Below are 21,310 nucleotides of genomic sequence, written 5' to 3' on the forward strand. Positions count from 1 at the left end.
AGCGGCAAGCAGCTGTCTACACCTTGTACAAATCTCTTCAGATGGCCTGTCCATGTTTAGCCTCACTGAGGACAACTCATCTGGCAGGGCAATAGACATTTTATTGTAGTTCTACTAAATGATGGAAGACATTAGGCAACACTTATTTATCCGTGACAGGACCTGGGGCAGGCTGACCTCTGAATATGTGAGTCATATTTAAGTGCAATGTGTGTGTTCACATTGGTTATATAAAGGCAGCTTTAATGTCATACACTTTTGTGTAACCTAAAAAGACTGGCATGTGGTAGGCACTTAAAGGGGAGGGAGACATTGAGAGCGCTTAATGAATCCATCTTGCAAGCACAGAAACAGAGAATTAGTTGTGACTGCTGGTGAAATGCTACACATAGATTGACTGTGGCACACTTTCTAAGGAAAAGAGACTTGGCTATGTTGGAATATTACCAGATACTGATTTATAAATGTGCAATAAGCTAAAGTGAATTGATGATACCCTTCCTGCTCTTTTGGGTTCAGGGAGTTTCAAAGCACAACTGTGATCGGCAATCTACTGAGCATCAAAGCTAGTTTGATCTCAGGCTGATGGCATGAGCTGTTGTCCATCATTTATCTCTGTCTTTTCTGGGCTGACACTCTCTCTTTCTCTCAAACACAAAAGTATATTGATTTAGCTTTATGATACCTCTAATGTCAGCAACAGCTTATAGTGGAAAAGCACTGCTGAACTGATTTTAGTGGGTCAGTTGGGATGTGTCTGTGTGTTCCTTGGATAGGCTTCGGCTCCACCACAACCGTGACCAGAGTAAAGTGGTTACTGAAGGTTAATGATAATTGTAAGAAAATCATATCATCCATCCATTTTCTGTACTGCTTATCCTACACAACGCCTGGAGCCTATCCCAGGGGACTTGTGGTACAAGGTGGGGGACACTCTGGACAGGGTGCCAATCCATCACAGGGCATAATTGCATAGACATTCACACACCCATTCGACAATTTAGAGATGCCAATCAGCCTACAATGCATGTCTTTGGACTGGGGAAGAAAACTGGAGTAATCTGAGGAAACATCAGAAGGAAAAGCACAAGGTGAACATGCAAACTCCACACACACGGGAGGAGGCAGGATTTGAACCCCCAACCCAGGTGGTGCAAGGCAAATGTGTTAACCACTAAGCCACCATCATCATATCATTTTAAAATAACAGTATTTTATCTGTTTCCTTTTTTTGTATCTGCTTGATAATCAGGATAAAATCTTTTCTTTTTTTTTTTAAAAAAAAACAAATATATTGTGCTCAGAAATTGTAGGCGGTCATGTCTGGCACACTTTTTTCTTTTTTGATATTGTATTATTGATTTATTATTGTATTTTAAAACTTTTTTAAAAAATGTTTTACTTTGAACAACATTTTCTCCTCTGGTTTCAAAATGACAATTTTACCAAAAGTTCAAAACAGTCACTATTTTATTGAAGCCAACGAGCAGCTCTTAAGTGAAATCATCACTCTGTAGTTGTTTTTGTTGTTGTTTTGCCAAGCCAGCTGCGTTGTCGCTGGAGCACCACCATCCCTCTCTCTATTCAATTCAGTTCTCTCTCTCTCTCTGTCTGTGTGTGTGTGTGGGTGTGTGTGTGTGTGTGTGTGTGTTTGTGTGTGTGTGTGTGTGTGTGTGTGTGTGTGTGTGGTGACACCATGACATCATGTCTTGTTCTCTCACTCCCTCTGCAGTATAGGCATGGCTCTCAGTCTGTCGCCGAAGAAACAGGAAGTTAAAAAAAAAACCCGAGCAAAACACGGAAGTGGAGCGGCTTTAGTTAGATCAGCGGGAAAGTGAAAGCAAATCAGGCCGGAACAGTAGGACGCACAGGCAATGCTAAGGAAGTGTTAGCTTCACTTCAACTGCTGAGACACAGAAACCGACCGAGAGAATAATAAGAGCAAGAATCTCGACTGTAGTTATTTCAGTCACACGGCGAGCACACAGGATTAGAGGTAATTTACACTCAGCCAGCTGCATATGGTGTGTGTGTGTGTGTGTGTGTGTGTGTGAGAGAGAGAGAGAGAGAGAGAGAGAGAGAGAGAGAGAGAGAGAGAGAGAGATTTTGAGGGAGGGGGACGTTCATTGGAATAAGTAGGGTGAAGCAGCATGTCTCTTTTATGTATGTGTTGTCCTGCAGAGGGACAGAGAGGAAGGTCCCAGGGGCATCAGAAGGTCGAGACATGACGTTAGACACTTGGTAATGACTATTGTGTGTGTGTGTGTGTGTGTGTGTGTGTGTGTGTGTGTGTGTGTGTGTAAAAGGACCAAATCTCCCAGGTTTGGTTTCAGTTCTACCATAAACATGACCAGAATAAAGTGGTTACTGAAAGTGATAGAGAGTTACCAAATGTCCTGATAAAGATAGGAATGCATGATTATGACAACCCCGTAAAGTACCATCAGTATCTAAACTGATACTGGTCAGAAATCAGTCCCTTGATATTATAAACATGTGTGGTGTGGACTGGCATGACACAGATCTTGCAGTCGAACACAACTTAAAGCGCATCACCAGCACGTCCAGGACGTTTCTCTTAACAGCAAACTTGCGGACTCTTTTAACTTGTAGGCTCGGTTACTAGAGGACGTCCGTATCAGATCAGTGTTATAAATCAGCTGATACTCAGCGCTTCGATTCAATATCCATACAGGTTTGTGCTTGCACATGACAAATCACACGATGCAAGTTGTATGAAAAAACAGCTGTGTTAAGAAAGGTTATGGTAGGTAGCTGTGAGGGGCAGGGTTAACACTCATACCATTTATCAACAATATCCAACCTCTGTCTTGTACGAATTTGTCTAAATTTCTCATGAGATTAGGTGAAGCCAAAAAGAAAATAGCTGAATCTGTCCAGCTCTGTATTTTGTAGCTACTTTGAACTCTGTCCTTCTTTGAACTCTTGAAGTTTAGATGGTTATCTATATAGTATTTAGAAATAGTCACACGGGTTTATCTGTAATGTGCAAAAAAGCTAAAGTATTTCCAGTTGTGCGACAGTAGGACCATTTCTGCTGTACTTTAAGACTGAGAGTAAAAAGAAACATTCAGGCCAGTCCTCAAGAGTTAAAGTAAATTCCTGAATGTTGCTTGTTGTGTTCATTGTCATTACTTAAACGCGTCTGCTGATTATTTCTGAGAGCTCCAAACATAAAATAATTAGAAATAATTGATTGCAAGGAGACTAGTCAAAACGTTTCCATTCTGAGACAAATGAGTTTCATAACGATGTTTTCAATCCCTTCACCAAAACAGAAATTTCAGAAAGACCACACTGACCGCACTGTGTCCAGTGATGTACAGTGGTGAGACAAGCTGATTGCATGCAGCAGTTCCATATAACATCATGTTTAGGTAGGAGACCCATGCTTGAGCATGTACGCACTATTCACAGGCACATTACGACTACAAATCAGAACAGCCAGTGCCTTTAAATCCAGGTTGAAATGTGTTAAAACACAAACCAACACCAAAGCAGCAACCAATGAAGCAAGGTCTAACAATGATCTTTGTACCAGAGCTCTGTTAGAAGTCAGAAGGGGTTGATTCATTTTCTGATAGTAGTGCCAGCTGTATTTCAAATGGTATGTTTATGTTAAAAAGCTCATTCTAATATTGGATTTTTCCCCCTATAGAACGTTTATGGTGGACATTATACATAATCTAAGGCTTATAATAAACATATAAAAAAGCTTTTATTTAACAAAGAAAAACATATAATCGTTGCTATGGTGAAGCAATTTCAGTAGATTTTCAAGAGTCTTCAGATCGAGGACATTTAGCTTTCCAGTTTCTCAGTAACATTACAAGTTGCATTTTATGGTCTTTAAATTAAATTCATTCATTCATTCATTTCATTTCCAACCCCATGCTGGAGGTCGCAGTTGCAGAAACCTGAGAAGATCAGTCCAGACTTCTCAATCCCCAGCCACACATTCAACTGCTCCTAGGGCAAGCCAACTATGAGATATGATCTTGTAATGTGACCAAACCACCTCACCTGGTTTCTCTCAATTCGTCGGAACAGTAGCTCTCAAGAAAGGAAAAAAAAGAGAGGCTGGTGACAGAATATTTGTTTATAGCTGCTATAATATATGTGAAAACAGACACTAAACGATCTTGCAGAGGTTCTGTAACATTAAATGTAAACTATAAATGGTTAAAAAGCATGATGTGGCATTCATTAATAAACTAAAAAGTGTAATTGTTGACAAATTATTGACAAATAGCTGTGTTGTAAGATGAATAACACACTTTGGGTCATGCTGGTATTGGAAAATAATCCTCTTTGGGGTGGTCATGACCCTCATCTCACCATACTAGTAGAACCTTGTGTTATTTTATGTTGTACTTGAGATGTTCCTAACCAAACACTAACACCACTTTTGGAAGGTCCCTACTACACTTAGCACTCTAATCTCAATGACATGGGCGTAAAACTCTTTAGGGGGCTTTCACACTGTTAGTTTAGTTCAAAAGAACTGCACGAAATTGTTTTGCATCGTCTTTCACAGTGATTTTTGTTGGTAAATGAGACCTTTTAGCTGTACTCATGGTCGATGCCCTCTTCATGTTCGATGAGGGCTTTGGCTGATTGCGTGTTGTGATGATGTCACATTACGCCTCTTGGCCCAAATCTGCTGTAATTTTGAAAAATTGCAAGCTCCCCTGAATATTGCGAAGTTTGCTTGATTTTGCGTTAATTTCTGCGATCGCAAAATAACGGAATCCTGCAGGGACTGAAAATAATCTACATCAATAATTATTTCTTCAGTGAATAGCAAGACACTCCATCAACCTGCTGTACAATTTCTTTGTTAACCCGAGTTCTTCAGTGGTGACTACATGCCCTCTAGCCCCCCAGACTCCATTTGGACTTTTGATTTTGATTTGTGTAGCTTAAGGACTTTAGAATCGGTTTGGACTTTAGGACTGCTGTCTTGCAGGTAACTAACTTGACTATAGCATTACTAGAGCTGCAGGTTGGATGATCTCAGAACTTCAGGCTCAGCTGTGGAAAGCTGAGTAAAATGCATTTGTTCTGCAAGTGTTTACTATGTCCCCTGAGCTGTGGCTATTTTTAAATTGCTCTTTTCTCCCTTTAGGCTTCCCTGGGACTACTCTCTCTCTCTTCCTAGACTGCTGCCCCTCCTTCCCCCTTTCTTCAATATGAACCCTCCAGGGGCATTCAGGGATAGATGCAATGATGATGACCTGCCCCAGATGGACGGCACATGTGACGCGTGTGAACCAGATGAACCGCAGGCCGCTACGCAAATGTGTGTGATTTGCCGCTTTGCCTTTTGTGTGGTCCATGCAGAGAAACACGCACGCAGCACCAGACATCCACTTCAGCCCTACACACCCCCAGAGCCTGGAGTAAATGCCAATGCCCACGTCAATGCTGAACCTGAGGCAAATGAAAACCGGCTGGAGGAGGCCGAGGCTGCTGGGGGTAGAGGTGAAGGGATGGAGGAGCAGGACAAGGAGCAAAGTGCGCGTGAATCAGGAAAGAGAGACACAGTGACTGTAGAAAGACTGAGATGTAAGGAACATGGAGAGGAGGGCTCGTTGTACTGCAAAAAGGATGAAAAGATTGTGTGTGTGTTGTGTGCTGTTCAAGGAGATCATCGAGGACATGAGATCATCACACTCCGGGAAGCCTACATGTGGCAGAAGGTGAGTGTGAGTGTGTGACCTTGATTGAACATCAGTGCCGTCGTATTCTCTAAAAATCACAATAAAATTTAATTACTTAAAAGTTTAATGCTCTGAATGGTAATGGGTTTGCAAAATAATGATTTTTATCATAAACCGTAATCTTTCAGATTCATTTTTATTTATTTAACCACAGTAATGTTTTCTTCCCTCTGATAGTAGCTACAATTCTCCATTCTTGTAAAAAGATTCATAAAACTGGTCTTCACACTAGAATAATTTCCACTTTTTTTTTCCCTCTAAGCCTTTTCCACTCACTTATAAAGAATCTTCTACTCACTATACACAGTATGCTCATTACATAGGGTATAAATAACATTGAAGCCCCTACATAGTGAACTATATGGCCAGTAGAGGCGCATTGTGGAATTTAAACATTTAGCTACAGGAAAGTATGAACAATAAATACTTGTTTGATACTTCACTTTTAATTCTCGGATATGTATTTTCTTCATATATATATATATATATATATATATATATATATATATATATATATATATATATATATATATATATAAACATCTAATTTAAACATAATACCTACGTAAGAAATATGCAAAAATACAGTATGACATACTGAAAATTACATTAATTTATTCATATTCCTACATTAAGGTGCAAGCCAAAAAATATTGAAAAGCTTTATTCTGCATTTGTACATTAAACAATTTATACAAGAATATGGAATCCTAAACACTCGAATTTGATGTTTTAGTTGTTTTTTTTTTGCCTTCAGTATGCATTTGTCATTTTACTTATGCACACCAAACCATTCATTTTCACTGCAGGGTAAAGCAAATGTATTCTCTTAAGTACAGTATCCTACATCGGCTTCAACTGTCTTGGGCTTTCAGAATAGATATTCTCACACGCTGTGTTTACTTCGCAGTCATGTGCAGTTTCTCCACGGGTGTTAAGCAAATGTTACACATAGCACCACAGTTAATCCGCTCACACAATACAACATGAACTGTAGAGAAAAATCATTGATTGAATTCACCTGATCACGGTATGACACAAAATTCCCATCACAAGATTGTAATCTGGCATTTTAATTAAGTAACCAATCCAGCTGTTTGGATTCAGTTTTATGAAGTTCACTGAATTCTTAACCCACAATGAGAAGAAAAACCAAAACTTTGAAACCAGACTGATATCCAGGCTGATGTGTCTTTTTATTGAGGCGTTTTATTTCAAGTTGAGTAGATATAAGTGGCATTAGGTAGCTTACAAAACGTAGTGTAAACACTCAAGGCAAACTCATCATCCCATGTTTTAGTGAAGATTGCTCAAAAACATCTGCTCAGTGAGTATTTTCAGCAGCCCTTAAACAGCAAAATGGCATTTCCACAGAACAGTGACTCCTAAACAGGTTCACATACTGCCAGCTTTAAACCTTCATAACTTCACCCCTCGGATGTTCAGTATAAAAATTATATATAATTTTTGATTTTAGCCAATACACGCTGGATGTTTCACTGACAGCTCATGCAGAACTTAAGAAAAAATCTTAAGTTAAATATGTACATAAAGAACAGATCTGAAAGAACAGAACCTCAATAAAATGTATAGCTTCAGCACTCATGGTGTGCAAATGACTACAATACAGTTCCCTCCAAAAGTATTGGAACAGCAAGGCAATTTCTTTTGTTTGCTGTATACACTGAAGACATTTGGCTCAAAAGATGAATATGAGATGATGGATCATAATTTCAGCTTTCATTTCCTTTTTTTAACATCTAGATGTATTAAACATCTTAGACCAACCACTTTTTTGGTGAGCATAAGTATTGGAACGGATAGTCTTAAAGTAAATAACATTCGATATTTGGATGCATAGCCCTTGCTTGCAATAACTGCATCAAGCCGGCGACCCACTGACATCTCCAAACCATTGCATTCGTTTGTGGTGATACTTTTTCAGTTGTTTATTTTGGGAGGTTTCTTCCTTCAGTCTCCTCTTCAGGAGGTAAAGACATGCTCATTTGGGTTGAGGTCTGGTGATTGACTTGGCCAGTCCAAAACCCTCCACTTTTCTTCCTGATGAATTCTCTGTTGTGTTGGCAGTGTGTTTTGGGTCGTTATCTTGCTGCATGATGAAGTTCTTCCCAATTAGATTGGATGCATCTCTCTGTAAATTGGAAGACAGATTTTTTCTGTAGACTTCTGAATTCATGCTGCTGCAGCCATCATGAGTTACATCATCAATAAAGATTAGTGAGCCTTTTCCAGAAGCAGTCATGCAAGCCAAAGCCATGACACTACCTCCACCATGCTTCACTGATGAGCTTGTACATTTTGGATTATGAGCAGATCAAATTTTTCTCCACACTTTGCCCTTTCCATTACCTTGATAGAGGTTAATCTTGGTTCCAGAACGTTTGTGGCTCATCTCTGTATTTCTCTGCGAATTCCAATCTGGCCTACTGATCCTTACTGCTGATGAGTGATTTGCATCTTGTGGTATGGCCTGTATATTTCTGCTCTCAAAGTCTTCTTCAAAGAGTAGATCATGATACCTTCACCCCTGCCTGGTGGAAGTTGTCATTCCTAGAAAAAAAATCATTTTTAGGTATAAATCAGGATAAAAAAGAATTTTTTTTTTTAATGCTTTATTACCGTGTCAACCTAAAGTACTTGTAAGTGCAGACATTTCACAATCATCTAAGTTTAAATAGGCAAATGTAAAAGCACAGCCATAATCATATCTGAGAGATCTACCTTATCAGTATTATAGCAACATAAGAATAAGAATACAGTCATGGGTGTGTTGTCCACCTCAGGCAGAGGACACTGTTTCTTCACAACAGACCATTACTCAAAAATAAGGGACACACCTTCAACTGACGATTTACAATATGCGACGTCACTTGAACGCACAATGCATGGATTACTTGGACAAACACATAAGACGCACAAAAGAGAACATTCAAAGGATTGTGCCACACCCATTTCATTTAAGAAGGTACTGGATTTATTATCCTGATCTGTGAGAAATATCATACAATGGGAACAGTAAAGATACAAACTGCTATTCATGCACCTGCTGAACTACACTGTGGCCAAAAGTTTGTGGACACCTGGCCATTAGACCCATATGTTGAGTTATCACAAACTCTTACCACAAAGTTGGACACCTTTGGGATGAACTGGTATGCAGACTGCACTCCAGGCCTCCTTTCCCAACATCAGTTCCTGACCTCACTAATGCTTTTATGGCTGAATGGGAAAATCCCCACGGCCATGCTCCAAAATCTAGTGGAAAGCCTTTGCAGAAGAGTGGAGGTTAATATAACAATAGAGGGGGACAAATCTGGAATGGGTTGTTCCTAAAGCACATATGGGTGTGATGGTCAAGTGTCCACATACTTTTGGCCATATAGCGTAAGAATATTAAAAGAGTGAATGGGTTATTAGCCATTACAGCATACCAGACTCATTTAAATTTTGAACACCCTGTTGTGAGAGAGTAAAGTCTAACATTAAGGACACTGTAACAAGGTAGCAAATCAATAACAACCTTAATTAACTGTTACACACAGAAACAGTGAAGCTATACTACTAGTAGTAATAAGGCTGTTGAAACCAGTATTGATGCAGCACTTTTCTGCTCTTTATTTTCCTTGTTAAGCAAGTGATCAGGCATGGCATTAAACATTTAATTAGACGCAGTGTGAGAAAAGAGCAACACAGAAAGCAGACATGCACTGATCAAAAATGGCATCAAGCTACGTCCAGTTTTACCATTTAAAGGTTTCTCTCTCTGGGATGTAGAGGATAACATGTGGTTAATCACCAGCTTATTGATTATTGATTCAAAAGATCTTTGACAAATAGGACACTACATATAAACTATAACCTTAATTGCTCCATGCCTCATTTATATCCGTGCCATTTAGACAGCTGTATTTGGATGCAGATTCTGTGTGATAACCAGACGAATATGTCTTCTCATATGACTTTTCTTTCATTCTTTCTCTCTTAGAGTAAAGAGAGCATAGATCTGCTAGCATGTACTCAAGAAGTGTCTGAGAAGATCAAGACCAAGTGGACCAGTCCAGATGTAAGTGGGCCAGACTATTAATTTTATATTGCAAGGTGGGGTCATAATTCATTTAATAAAAATTTCTTCTTTGAGAAAATATTTTATTTATTTATTTATTTTTAATTTCTCTTAAATTTGGAGGCACTCCAAGATGCACTTTCTAATTACTTTCTTCCCAAACCATGCCAAAACCGAGTACTGGCCAAGTTTATGATTCGAAACAGTAAAAATATAGGTGTTGTTTAAAGGTTATGTAATGGACATGTATCCCAGTAATTCTCAAGCCCATTATATTTGGACACAAGCCCTACAATAAACAGTTATAATGAAGGTAAAAGCTAAAAAACGGTTTCAGTGGGCTGATCCCCATGTCAGGATGAAATTGGGCAAAAAAAACAACAACATATAAGTATGCTGCCCTTTCACAGTATCCAACACTTACAAAAGGACCTAAAACTATCTTAATTGGTAGAATATATATATATATATATATATATATATATATATATATATATATATATATATATATATATATATATATATTTTACAGTTTTAAACGATATGAAAGCTGGATCCATTGGCAAATACTGCTATAGATAATTGCTATGTTTCAAATCCTGTTATAACTATCTTGTATCTTTTTGTTGTTCTCTGTTCGCTAGTTGTAGCTTTACATGCTGTCTCTCTTGAAAAATAGATTTTTTTTTTTAAAGACTTTACCTGGTTAAATAAAGGTTAAATAAATAAAACAAATAGAGTGTTTGTATAAAAAGTTTGCTTTGAAGATCAATGTGGTATTTATCCAGAAATTCGTTAGCTCGTAAAAGCCCTAGACAAAGCATGTGTGTTATTATCTCTTTATTCCACAGCATTGAATTCTCAAATGTGATTGGTCAGAAGGTGCTGATTAAATTTCTATAACAGCAGTTCTGACAGTAGTTCCAGCTACAAGGCAAATCTCATGTGTAAAATACGCTATTGTTTCTACAGTAACAACTTACACAGAGACTTGTATGGTGGATGCTCCATGTAAACAGGTTAAACTTGCGTAATTGTTGATATGTTGAAGTTTTCTGAGGAGATTTTAGCATTTATTTAGCATGTTGAAAGGAGTCTCCAGTGTTGACATGTTACGTTTTCCAACATGGGAAAGTCTTCAGGATGAAGGGCTTTGCCGTTTCTCACTAACATGACAAGCTGCATCTTTTTGCCTTATTAACATCAGTAGAAAGAAAAAAGGGAAGCTGCTGAGGGGAACGACATGTTATAATTGTTATAAGTGATAACAGGAACGAACGTGTTTCGGACATGTTCCACAGCATTAAACACAACTATAAATGGATAAAACGTATAAAGTGCCTTTGATTAATGAACTGTAATCAGTGGCAAATTACTGTGAGAAGTGAAACCTTTCAGGATGTGTTGCTAGTTGAAAATAATCAGCTTCAGACTGGTAAAGAGCATATCACCACTATGTCATTGATTATTTTCTTATTGCTTTGTTCCTTCAGAGACATCCTCCAGTAACATTACTTCACAGAAATTTGCCTGGAAATTATACTGTATAATCTAAATAGTATTATATAATCCTCCAGTTAGCTTTGTATACATCTCACATTTTGTCACCACCTGTATTTTAACAACATACATTTAACTCTCTCTCCATGCTGGAAATGGAAATCACAAGTGTGAATGGTGTGTCTTTAGTCTCACATGCTCCTTAGTCTCAAGAAATTCAGGAACAGTGAGGATTATAAAAGAGTTGTATAATGTATAAGGTTAATTTGAACAGCTTGTGAAAAGGTACTATCATTAACTGGTGGTGTTCTCCCAGAATGCTGTTGAATATTATCATGCTGAAATTCAGCTTTGATTCCTGAGACATCGGAAGCCTTTTTTTTCCCTCCTCTACCTTTCCCTTTTCTTCCTGTCCTTCTGTATATCTTTTTTTGCCCTTTTTCTCTTTCAGGCTTATTTACACCAACCAATGCATATACACACTAATAGCAACTGCCTCTTCATTTTATAAGCTGGTCTTTTTTCTGCTCAGCTTAGCCCAGTTCTTAGTAGAGTAAGAGGCTCTGTGTGCATTAGGAGCTTACAAGAGCTTAAACCCAACCTTTTGAGTTTAGAAAATGTTAATAATTAAATAATTTCAAGGGAATATAAGTGCACTCATGGTTAAAGTGGGGGGTAAAGGTAGTTTTGATGCATTTGGTTAAAAAAAACAAGAATAGATGAAAATCTTTTGATATAGTCTGTTTGTAGTATTGACCATTCGGCAGGCAAGTGTTATTGTTTCATAAATTATAAAAGAGCTTATGAAGGTGCAATATGCAGAGGTTGTTTGTTATGACACTACTTTAGCAGTAAAAGCAGGTGGGAGCATGTAAGATGTTTCAAATTTGCATTTGTATGTCTACATTTTTTTGCTCAGTATAAGTATAGGCATGTTTGTGTGCATTTATCTATCTTATGCCTTTTTTTAATTGCCAATAGCTTTTACTCAAGCAAAGTGTTACTTAATACGTAGAAAATACAGTTTTGGGTAACTTTATAGTAGCAGTTTGTAATTTTTAATTCCTCTGGTGACTCCGAAGGAAATTACAGTTGTAATAAAAGTAACACTGAAAGCGCCTAACCTTTCCCCAGATTAAACGCTGTTGAAAGTACGTGTGTGCTACTTTGGCGGAAATTATTTTATGGCCTCATAATGACAAACAAGTCAGAAATGAAGAAACTAATCAAATCCTCTACATGTAAATATTGTGAATCACAGTTTGTGAACATTATAGGTCATTAGAGGCCCTTTTTAATGCACAGCTTCTCCAATCCTCGTGCCAAAACATCCAAATAAATATAGGGCATAATTTTATAAGATATCATTCTCAGGGCATGTTAGCTCATTAATGTGCTTGTTTAATTACGGATGTTGCCTCAGGGGTTATGTCTCTGGACCTCTGTGTCTGCCAGTTAAAATCTCAGTCTTCCTGTGGGACTATGGTGTGCTATTTGACGAAAGGGTAGGAAGTATTTTTTATATATATATATATATATATATATATATATATATATATATATATATATATATATATGTATATAATATATTACTCATCCATGGAGACAAGTTTAACATAATATGTGCAGCATAGTGTGTTCTCTGTCTTCTTTTATTTCTGTCTCTTACTCAGTTCGTCTCCAGCAGGGATTTTGTGCTTATTTTAAAATGTTAAAAAATTTCATACAGGGATCACATAAGACCGACAGATGTTCAGCATATGTAATCAGTACGTATCATACTCGCCCTTTCTTTTCCTATGTGTGTTTAGTGTCTTTAACGAAGGCCACTGATTCATTATTGAAATGAGAACACATGTGCTTCACAGATCTGTCAAACTGTTTTATTACAACATTACAAAATCTATATGGAAATATAAAAATTTCAGTAGGGAAGCCAAGAACTGTAAGAATCATGGTGCAGTCTGACCGGTCCTCTTTCTCTCTCTGTGCCTCGTTCTACTCTACTAGCTACTTGAATCGTTCAGGGCTTGAAATCATTAAAGTACTTCTTTTGCATTTATACTCAGTGGTGAAAAGAGCTTTCTCTCTCTCCCTCTCTCTTTCTCTCTCTCTCTCTCTCTCTCTCTCTCATTCTGTTTTGAGTTACCATGTAATTTCAGCACTCTGATTACAGATTACAGCCACAGAGAAATGCCAATAGCAGGGAGAGAGAAAGTGAAAGAAATCTTCCTGGAAAAAGCACTCACTTGGACAGGGGCCATCACTCTTGGTGAGGTGACGGCCATTTCAAAGCCATTTGGTGTTAATGTGCCTCTAATGTGTTTCTCCCATTGACCGCTCTTTGTAGTCAGTATTTCTGTTCTGGAATAGATTATGCACTGTCACTGAAGGTCTATAGCTATTTCTGATACCCCTTTTACCGTAGAGACAGTGTCATTATAGATTCACAGACCCAGCAATCCTTTTAAGAAGCCCATGTTTCCCTCGGTTGCACAGCAGAACCCCTACATAATCAGATGTGTGAGCTTAATAACTTAAATGTCATTAGAAACATGGTGTATTTTATTTTTGGATAATTGAGTATGTATTTTAGAGCTGCAACAACTAATCGATAATAATGTTTACTTATTGTCCCAAATGACGTACTGTGCACTTACACTATGTACTCTACCGTCTAGTGTATGAATTTTAGAAGGGTAGTATTGTCTCAAATGGAACACAAGTGTTTTTTTACTAACTACAAGTAAAAGCTGCTTCATACTCGATGGCACATGACATCAAACGCACGTAATGTGACGCTGCTAGCTTTAGTGAATACCCAGAGTCAATTAAAATAAATTTCCTCAATTTACTGTTTGTCAACGTTGCCTTTTATGCCCAACATGACCTCAGTCACCATCAGATGGTGGCATAACTGTCAAGTAACAGCAGGAAAAAAGTGTGAGATCCACTAAGGCATGGGAGCATTTTATATTAAATGCCATGCCACAAAGAAGATTGTAAACTTTAAAAAGCAGAGCCTGTGTGTTTATATATATATATACACAATATAATATCTCACAAAAGTGAGTACACCCCTCACATTTTCGTAAATATTTGATTATATCTTTTCCTGTGACAACACTGAAGAAATGACACTTTGCTACAATGTAAAGTAGTGAGTGTACAGCTTGTGTAACAGTGTAAATTTGCTGTCCCCTCAAAATAACTCAACACACAGCCATTAATGTCTAAACCGCTGGCAACAAAAGTGAGTACACCCCTAAGTGAAAATGTCAAATTGGGCCCAAAGTGTCAATATTTTGTGTGGCCACCATTATTTTCCAGCACTGCCTTAACCCTCTTGGGCATGGAGTTCACCAGAGCTTCACAGGCTGCCACTGGAGTCCTCTTCCACTCCTCCATGATGACATCACGGAGCTGGTGGATGTTAGAGACCTTGTGCTCCTCCACCTTCCGTTTGAGGATGCCCCACAGATGCTTAGTAGGGTTTAGGTCTGGAGACATGCTTGGCCAGTCCATCACCTACACCCTCTTTATCAAGGCAGTGGTCATCTTGGAGGTGTGTTTGGGGTCATTATCATGCTGGAATACTGCCCTGCAGCCCAGTCTCCAAAGGGAGGGGATCATGCTCTGCTTCACTATGTCAGAGTACATGTTGGCATTCATGGTTCCCTCAATGAACTGTAGCTCCCCAGTGCCGGCAGCACTCATGCAGCCCCAGACCATGACACTACCACCACCATGCTTGACTGTATGCAAGACACACTTGTCTTTGTACTCCTCACCTGGTTGCCACCACACACGCTTGACACCATCTGAACCAAATAATTTTATCTTGGTCTCATCAGACCACAGGACATGGTTCCAGTAATCCATGTCCTTAGTCTGCTTGTCTTCAGCAAACTGTCTGCGGCTTTCTTGTGCATTATCTTTAGAAGAGGCTTACTTCTGGGATGACAGCCATGCAGACCAATTTGATGCAGTGTGCGGCGTATGGTCTGAGCACTGACAGGCTGACCCCCCCACCCCTTCAACCTCTGCAGCAATGCTGGCAGCACTCATACGTCTATTTCCCAAAGACAACTTCTTTGGTCGACCATGGTGAGGCCTGTTCTGAGTGGAACCTGTCCTGTTTAACCGCTGTATGGTCTTGGCCACCGTGCTGAAGCTCAGTGTCAGGGTCTTGGCAATCTTCTTATAGCCTAGGCCATCTTTATGTAGAGCAATTCTTTTTTCAGATCGTCAGAGTTTTCTTTGCCATGAGGTGCCATGTTGAACTTCCAGTGACCAGTATGAGGGAGTGTGAGAGCGATGACAACAAATTTAATACACCTGCTCCCCATTCACACCTGAGACCTTGTAACACTAACAAGTCACATGACACCGGGGAGGTAAAATGGCTAATTGGGCCCAATTTGGACATTTTCACTTAGGAGTAGGGTGTACTCACTTTTGTTGCCAGCGGTTTAGACATTAATGGCTGTGTGTTGAGTTATTTTGAGGGGACAGCTAATTTACACTGTTACACAAGCTGTACACTCACTACTTTACATTGTAGCAAAGTGTCATTTCTTCAGTGTTGTCACATGAAAAGATATAATCAAATATTTACAAAAATGTGAGGGGTGTACTCACTTTTGTGAGATACTGTATATGTATGTATATATGTATGTATGTATGTATATATATATATATATATATATATATATATATATATATATATATATATATATATATATATACATATATTTTTATATATATATGTATATGTATGTGTATATATATATACGTATATTTTTATATATATATGTATATGTATGTATATATATATATATATATATATATATATATATATATATATATATATATATATATATATATATATATTAGTCATTTGAAAAAATTCATAGGACATTTTTGGCTTTTTTGACATATTTGGACAAGAAAACGTTTGATTAACAAAAAACAGATCAGTCACATGGTAAAAGTAAGTATACCCCTACATTATCACACTTTCAAATCCATAAAATTAGAATCAGGTGTTGAAGATTGGGTGTCAGTGATTAGAACCTGCTTAGGGAGTGCAGGTGGAACCTGTCTTATTTATTCCCCTCTCATATCTAGTGCCTGGTGTTACCCTTTGCTATTGAGGTCTGTGGTGTCATCATGCCAAGATCTAAAGAGTTCTGTAAGGCCAATATATATAGGACAAACAGTTGTGTTAATGTAAAGTTTTAGTCTGAAGTTTATATTTGTAACATTCAGTTTATGGATTTTATTTTAAGTAAAAGAAGGTTTTTGTTATCCGATAATATAATAATAATTGGCTGATTACTTGGTTATGAAAATAATCGTTCGTTGCAGCCCTCTTTCAGCATGAGCACATTGACAACAGTTGTGCTCAAGATCTTCTTGCTTTTTTTTACTGAGTCTGCTAGATTTCAAGGTTTAATTTTTGAATTTCTTTTTCTTCATGTACATGTACATGTAGATCTCCAAAAGAGGTCATATTGCTGAGCTGTTGTCATGGCAACAATGACACCTGTGATGACCGTAGTTCTTGGTTCTAAACCTGCAGCTCTTTAGTGCTGAAATTGAAATGATTTTGCTGGCTGAGAAAAACTGTGGAATGGCTGTAGGAATGGTGTAGAGTCAGCTCTGAAACCAGCACCAGGACACTGTGTGGGTGAACAATGTCTATGTCACCTTGCAGATGCGCCTGCAAATCCATGAGTTCGGGCTCAGTGTAGCTGGATTAAATTCTGTGCATCTGTTGCATTTCAGCCTTTCTGTGAGACTGAAGAATGTCTGATTGGGTGTCAGAGTTCATGATATAATCAGTTCTTCACCAACCGTCTGAGAAAGGGTACCATGCAGAGGAAGTTGGGGTGACCAGACAGATGCTGTTCATAGCTCTTAATTTTAATCAGGCCAGCATGGAAGGGAAAGTGCAGATGATAGTCAAGGCTAGGCTCAAATAAATGACAGATGCCATAGACAGAATTACAAAGCGGTAACTAGAGGACACTCACTCATTGAGTTTGATCATTTCCATGGTGTCTAGTCATGCATAGAACCTTCTTTGTTCCTGCTTTTAATTGACCTGCTCTCATCTCCTACAAGGAACAGGTTCTTAGTGTGTTCTTGGTTTCTCCAATTATTGTTTTACTCCCAGTAATGAAACCTCCACTTGCTTGGACCCCCGTGTATATTGGTCTGTGTACAGTCATGTGCTAATCAGTACAGTTATATCTATTGTGATGATTGAGATAACCTTTTACCTCTGAGATCTCTCTTCTGTTATGTAAGGTCAGGGTTTTGGTTAATGAAAATGGGCTTGTAACAAAGGAAAACTGGTCAAGCACTATTCACTTCGTAACAGATTTATCTTTAAAAAGAGGCAGAGCTACAGATAATGTACTTTCTCTACTTCTGGCCACTTGTTGATGGATCATGCAGTCTTGATTGGTGGACTGCACTAGAGTTGGGGTGACCTGGTAGAACTGAATAAGGCCATTGGGCTTGTATTTGTTCCAGACTCTGAGTGTAAAATGACTGCCTGTCCTTCAGTTGTCTCAAGGCTAGCCTTGAATAAGTGATAGATGAGAGAGAGGTAGAAGAAGATTGTGAGTCAGTATGGTTATGAGAGGTTATGGCATGGTGCGTTAGCGGTAAAAGTATGGTTTCTAATTAATGATCGTAAACAGTTCCCGAAGGGAAGGAAGGAAATGGTTTTGAAGGGAGTACATGAAGCACTCAAGCGTTGAAACCTGAACAGATGGTGGAGGATGGTGGCACTCTAAGCCAAAATCCTCATTGTGAAATGGGATGTGAAAAACCTGACTAGCCACTATTAAAATGATAAGTTTGATCCTGCCAAGCAGTATTAGGCTTTTTGCCTAAGCTCTGTCTCTGGACTGCCAGGCCCTCCATCATGTCACATCTTTATTGTTATCGCTTTCCTTCCTTCCTTTATTCACATACATTAGTCCTCAGCTCTTCCAGCTGTGCCTGTGCTCCATATTTCCACTTTGCAATTTTTATCATAGGGCCAAAATTAGATGTAGCTCATTTGGCAAGTCAGTGTCAATGTCTCCTCTAATTATCTTTTTCTCTATGATTTTATGTCATCTCTCTCTCCCTCTCTCTCTCTCTCTCTCTCTCTCTCTCTCTCTCTCTCTCTCTCTCTCTCTGTCTTTTTTCTGACTACCCCTCCACCCCATGTTAATTTCTCCAATGGTTTTCTTGGCTAGATGAGCCCAGACGAGCTAGAACGCTACGTGAACCAGCAGTTTGATGAGCTACAGAGGCTGGTGCGTCAGGAGGAGTGGCGCGTTCTTCACCTGGTAGACCTGAAGGAGGCCTTTTTGACAGCACATGCTGCAGAGAAGATTGCTGAGATCAGCGTTCACACTGAGAAACTGCAGGAGGAGATGGATTCAATCACACAGCAGCTGGGTGAGCTTGACCATGCTGAGCAAAATGGCGTAGCCCCAGCCGACCTGGCACCTCTGCTGGCAGGACAACCACGGCCGCATGGTGCTGCTCGTCTCGAACCAAGGCCTCTGGTAAGCAGCCATTCTCCAGAGCAGGGGGCTGAAGGTTAACAGAATGTTCACCAAAGTTAAGAAAAAGCACATTGGCAGCCAAAGTTTTGGTATTTGGAGGAGTTTTTGCTTGTGGTCTCTGTACAAAACTTAACCTCCTGGATTTTGGTACATTTTAAGAAATTTGTGTTAATGTTTCTAAAGTTTTCAGTCTTTCAGGTCTTTTTGGATGTCTAGTATAATACTACACATTGCATCCAAAACCGTTCAAAGTATTTCAAGTAAAACACCCTTAGACTGCTTCAACCAGCCACAGAAACCTTGAGGAAACTTATTTTCTAAATGTATTAATAGGTCAAGATAACTGGACTGGTGTGATTTTGAATGAGTTTTAACACCCAGCTAAACTGATGAAGCCTAACACACTTACCACTAGACATGCTTTCACTGTTATAATATTAAAGTAAATCTTTAATATATCTTCATTTCCTTTTCAGCAATAACTGTTTTAACAGTTGTAACAGTTAGCAAAAACAACTTGTGCCTGGTTAAAGAAAGCAATGCTTATAACTGTACACTTCATAGGGAACTTGAGCTTCACAAATTTCATCTCTTAAAAAACCCATAGACATTTTTTAATAAGATCAGTGACTGATTACTACAGAGAAAGTAGGGGACTGGGAAAATGGTAAAATGATCTGTGCGTTAGAAACTTGAAGAACTCACAATAGCCCTTCTATGCATGGCTCCTGAACACATAGACAGTTTTCTTTATTCTGACGTATTCTGTTAGGAAGTCAATATTAATGGAAGCATTATTATGAACAATGGCTAAAGTGGTAGCAAAGAAAATCAGTTTGTAGGCTTGGTTAGTGTATTTATTTAATTTTATAGACTTGAGTATTAGGCCAATAAAACTGTATAAATAGACTATTAAGTGTTCATTTTTCATTGAGCTGTTATTTATCACAACAATATCCATCCAGTATGAATGCAGCTTGAATGTAGCTTGAGTCAATCCATAAATTATTATTCTGTCTTCACCACAAAGGTCATTGCATTTATTAGGGAGACACACAAGGTTTCTGACAAATAATTGTGGGCTCATATTGTCGCTATGAAAAGAGAGTCTAAACATCTAATCTCTCCCCAGGCGTCAAGCCTAAAATTGGAAAATGTTTCCAAAATGTTTTCTCTGAACCCTGGTAATTTTCTGAGCCAGTCCTCCTGAGTGTGCACTAAAATTCCTAAATGAGGTTGGAGGGCTGGAAGGAGGGGGTGTTTTGAAGGTCTTTAGATGTATGAGGCTATTAAAACTGGTGCGGTGGTTTCTCAGGGCCACTGAAAGAAAGGAGGAGGAAGGAAGGTCTCAGCAAATCTAAGGAGGCTTATGAAGGGCAGTGGTGTAAGAATTCAGGACACACACACAGTTCTGAAGGCAGGAGGATTTACTACACACACTCATAGACATACATGTGAAGGACAAGTGGTGTAGGCAGATTATTGGTCCTCTGGATGTGTGCCAGTGCTGAGTCTGACGTGAATCTACGGATATAACAGCTGCACATATCAAGGTCATACACACACACTTACACAAATGAACATAGACACAAACTTATTCACATTTGTTTACACACATTAACACATTCTGCTGTGTGCCCTGTGAGTGCTCACATATATACACGGACTTTTATTGCTAACAGAATTTAAATGATCCCTTCAGCTCATTGGTCAACACATGGGGAGAGAACAATTTTCCAGTAGCAGCAGTGAGAGCTAAATTAGGCGTATGTATGTGTATGTGTGTGTGTGTGTGTGTGTGTGTGTGTGTGTGTGTGTGTGTGTGTGTGTGTGTGTGTGTGTGTGTGTGTGTCCTGCCCTGACTAATGGATGGAAGCTGGGAAATGGCCCTCCCTAGGTTAATTGAGATTCTAATTAAATGTCAATTGGTTTTCTGATTATTCTCTGTATATGATAAAGAGTCTCACACTAAGGAAGACACACACGCACACACACACATTGCCGTATACATATACATTTATGTAAGTGAGAGAACTCAAAGGGTGAATTAGAGCTCACTTAATGTGTTAGTCTGCCACACATCTGGTTTAGACAGGATAAACACAGGATCCAGTATTAAACGTGGGCACGCACAAATCTCCTGCATTTTCAGCCTTATATTAGCCTAGATACTGAGCTGTAAATGAAAAAAAAAAAAAGATACTATGCCTCATTAAAAGATTGAGTCTCATTTAGATTTAAAAAATATGACCAAAGAAGTACCGTTTAAGTATTTATACCACCAAAATCGCTGAGAGACGCATTTGCTGGTGTACAGACTAATCATGCTTTTTTTGCAGTACAGAGCTAAATATTCATTAGAGAATATTTATATCAGATTTCAGTGATCTTGGATAATTTGCAACCAT

At 38.7% G+C, this 21,310-nt stretch overlaps 1 protein-coding gene across 2 annotated transcripts in view; it reads left to right on the top strand.

Annotated features, from left to right (window-relative positions):
• Nucleotides 1-1,778: 1,778 nt before the first annotated feature.
• Nucleotides 1,779-21,310, top strand: part of trim44 (tripartite motif containing 44) — a 66,164-nt gene continuing 46,632 nt past the window's right edge. The window contains exons 1-5 of one of the 2 annotated variants that reach the window (XM_053685743.1): nucleotides 1,779-1,996; nucleotides 3,300-3,398; nucleotides 5,150-5,723; nucleotides 9,751-9,828; nucleotides 18,588-18,902. In XM_053685743.1, coding sequence (XP_053541718.1) covers nucleotides 3,391-3,398; nucleotides 5,150-5,723; nucleotides 9,751-9,828; nucleotides 18,588-18,902 — 975 coding nt within the window. In that variant the 5' untranslated portion in view covers nucleotides 1,779-1,996; nucleotides 3,300-3,390. The remainder of the gene's footprint in view (nucleotides 1,997-3,299; nucleotides 3,399-5,149; nucleotides 5,724-9,750; nucleotides 9,829-18,587; nucleotides 18,903-21,310) is intronic. The other variant, XM_017485935.3, reaches the window with a different exon arrangement.

The sequence above is a fragment of the Ictalurus punctatus genome, chromosome 14 (genome assembly GCF_001660625.3).
Source record: "Ictalurus punctatus breed USDA103 chromosome 14, Coco_2.0, whole genome shotgun sequence".
NCBI classification, from domain to species: Eukaryota; Metazoa; Chordata; class Actinopteri; order Siluriformes; family Ictaluridae; genus Ictalurus; species Ictalurus punctatus.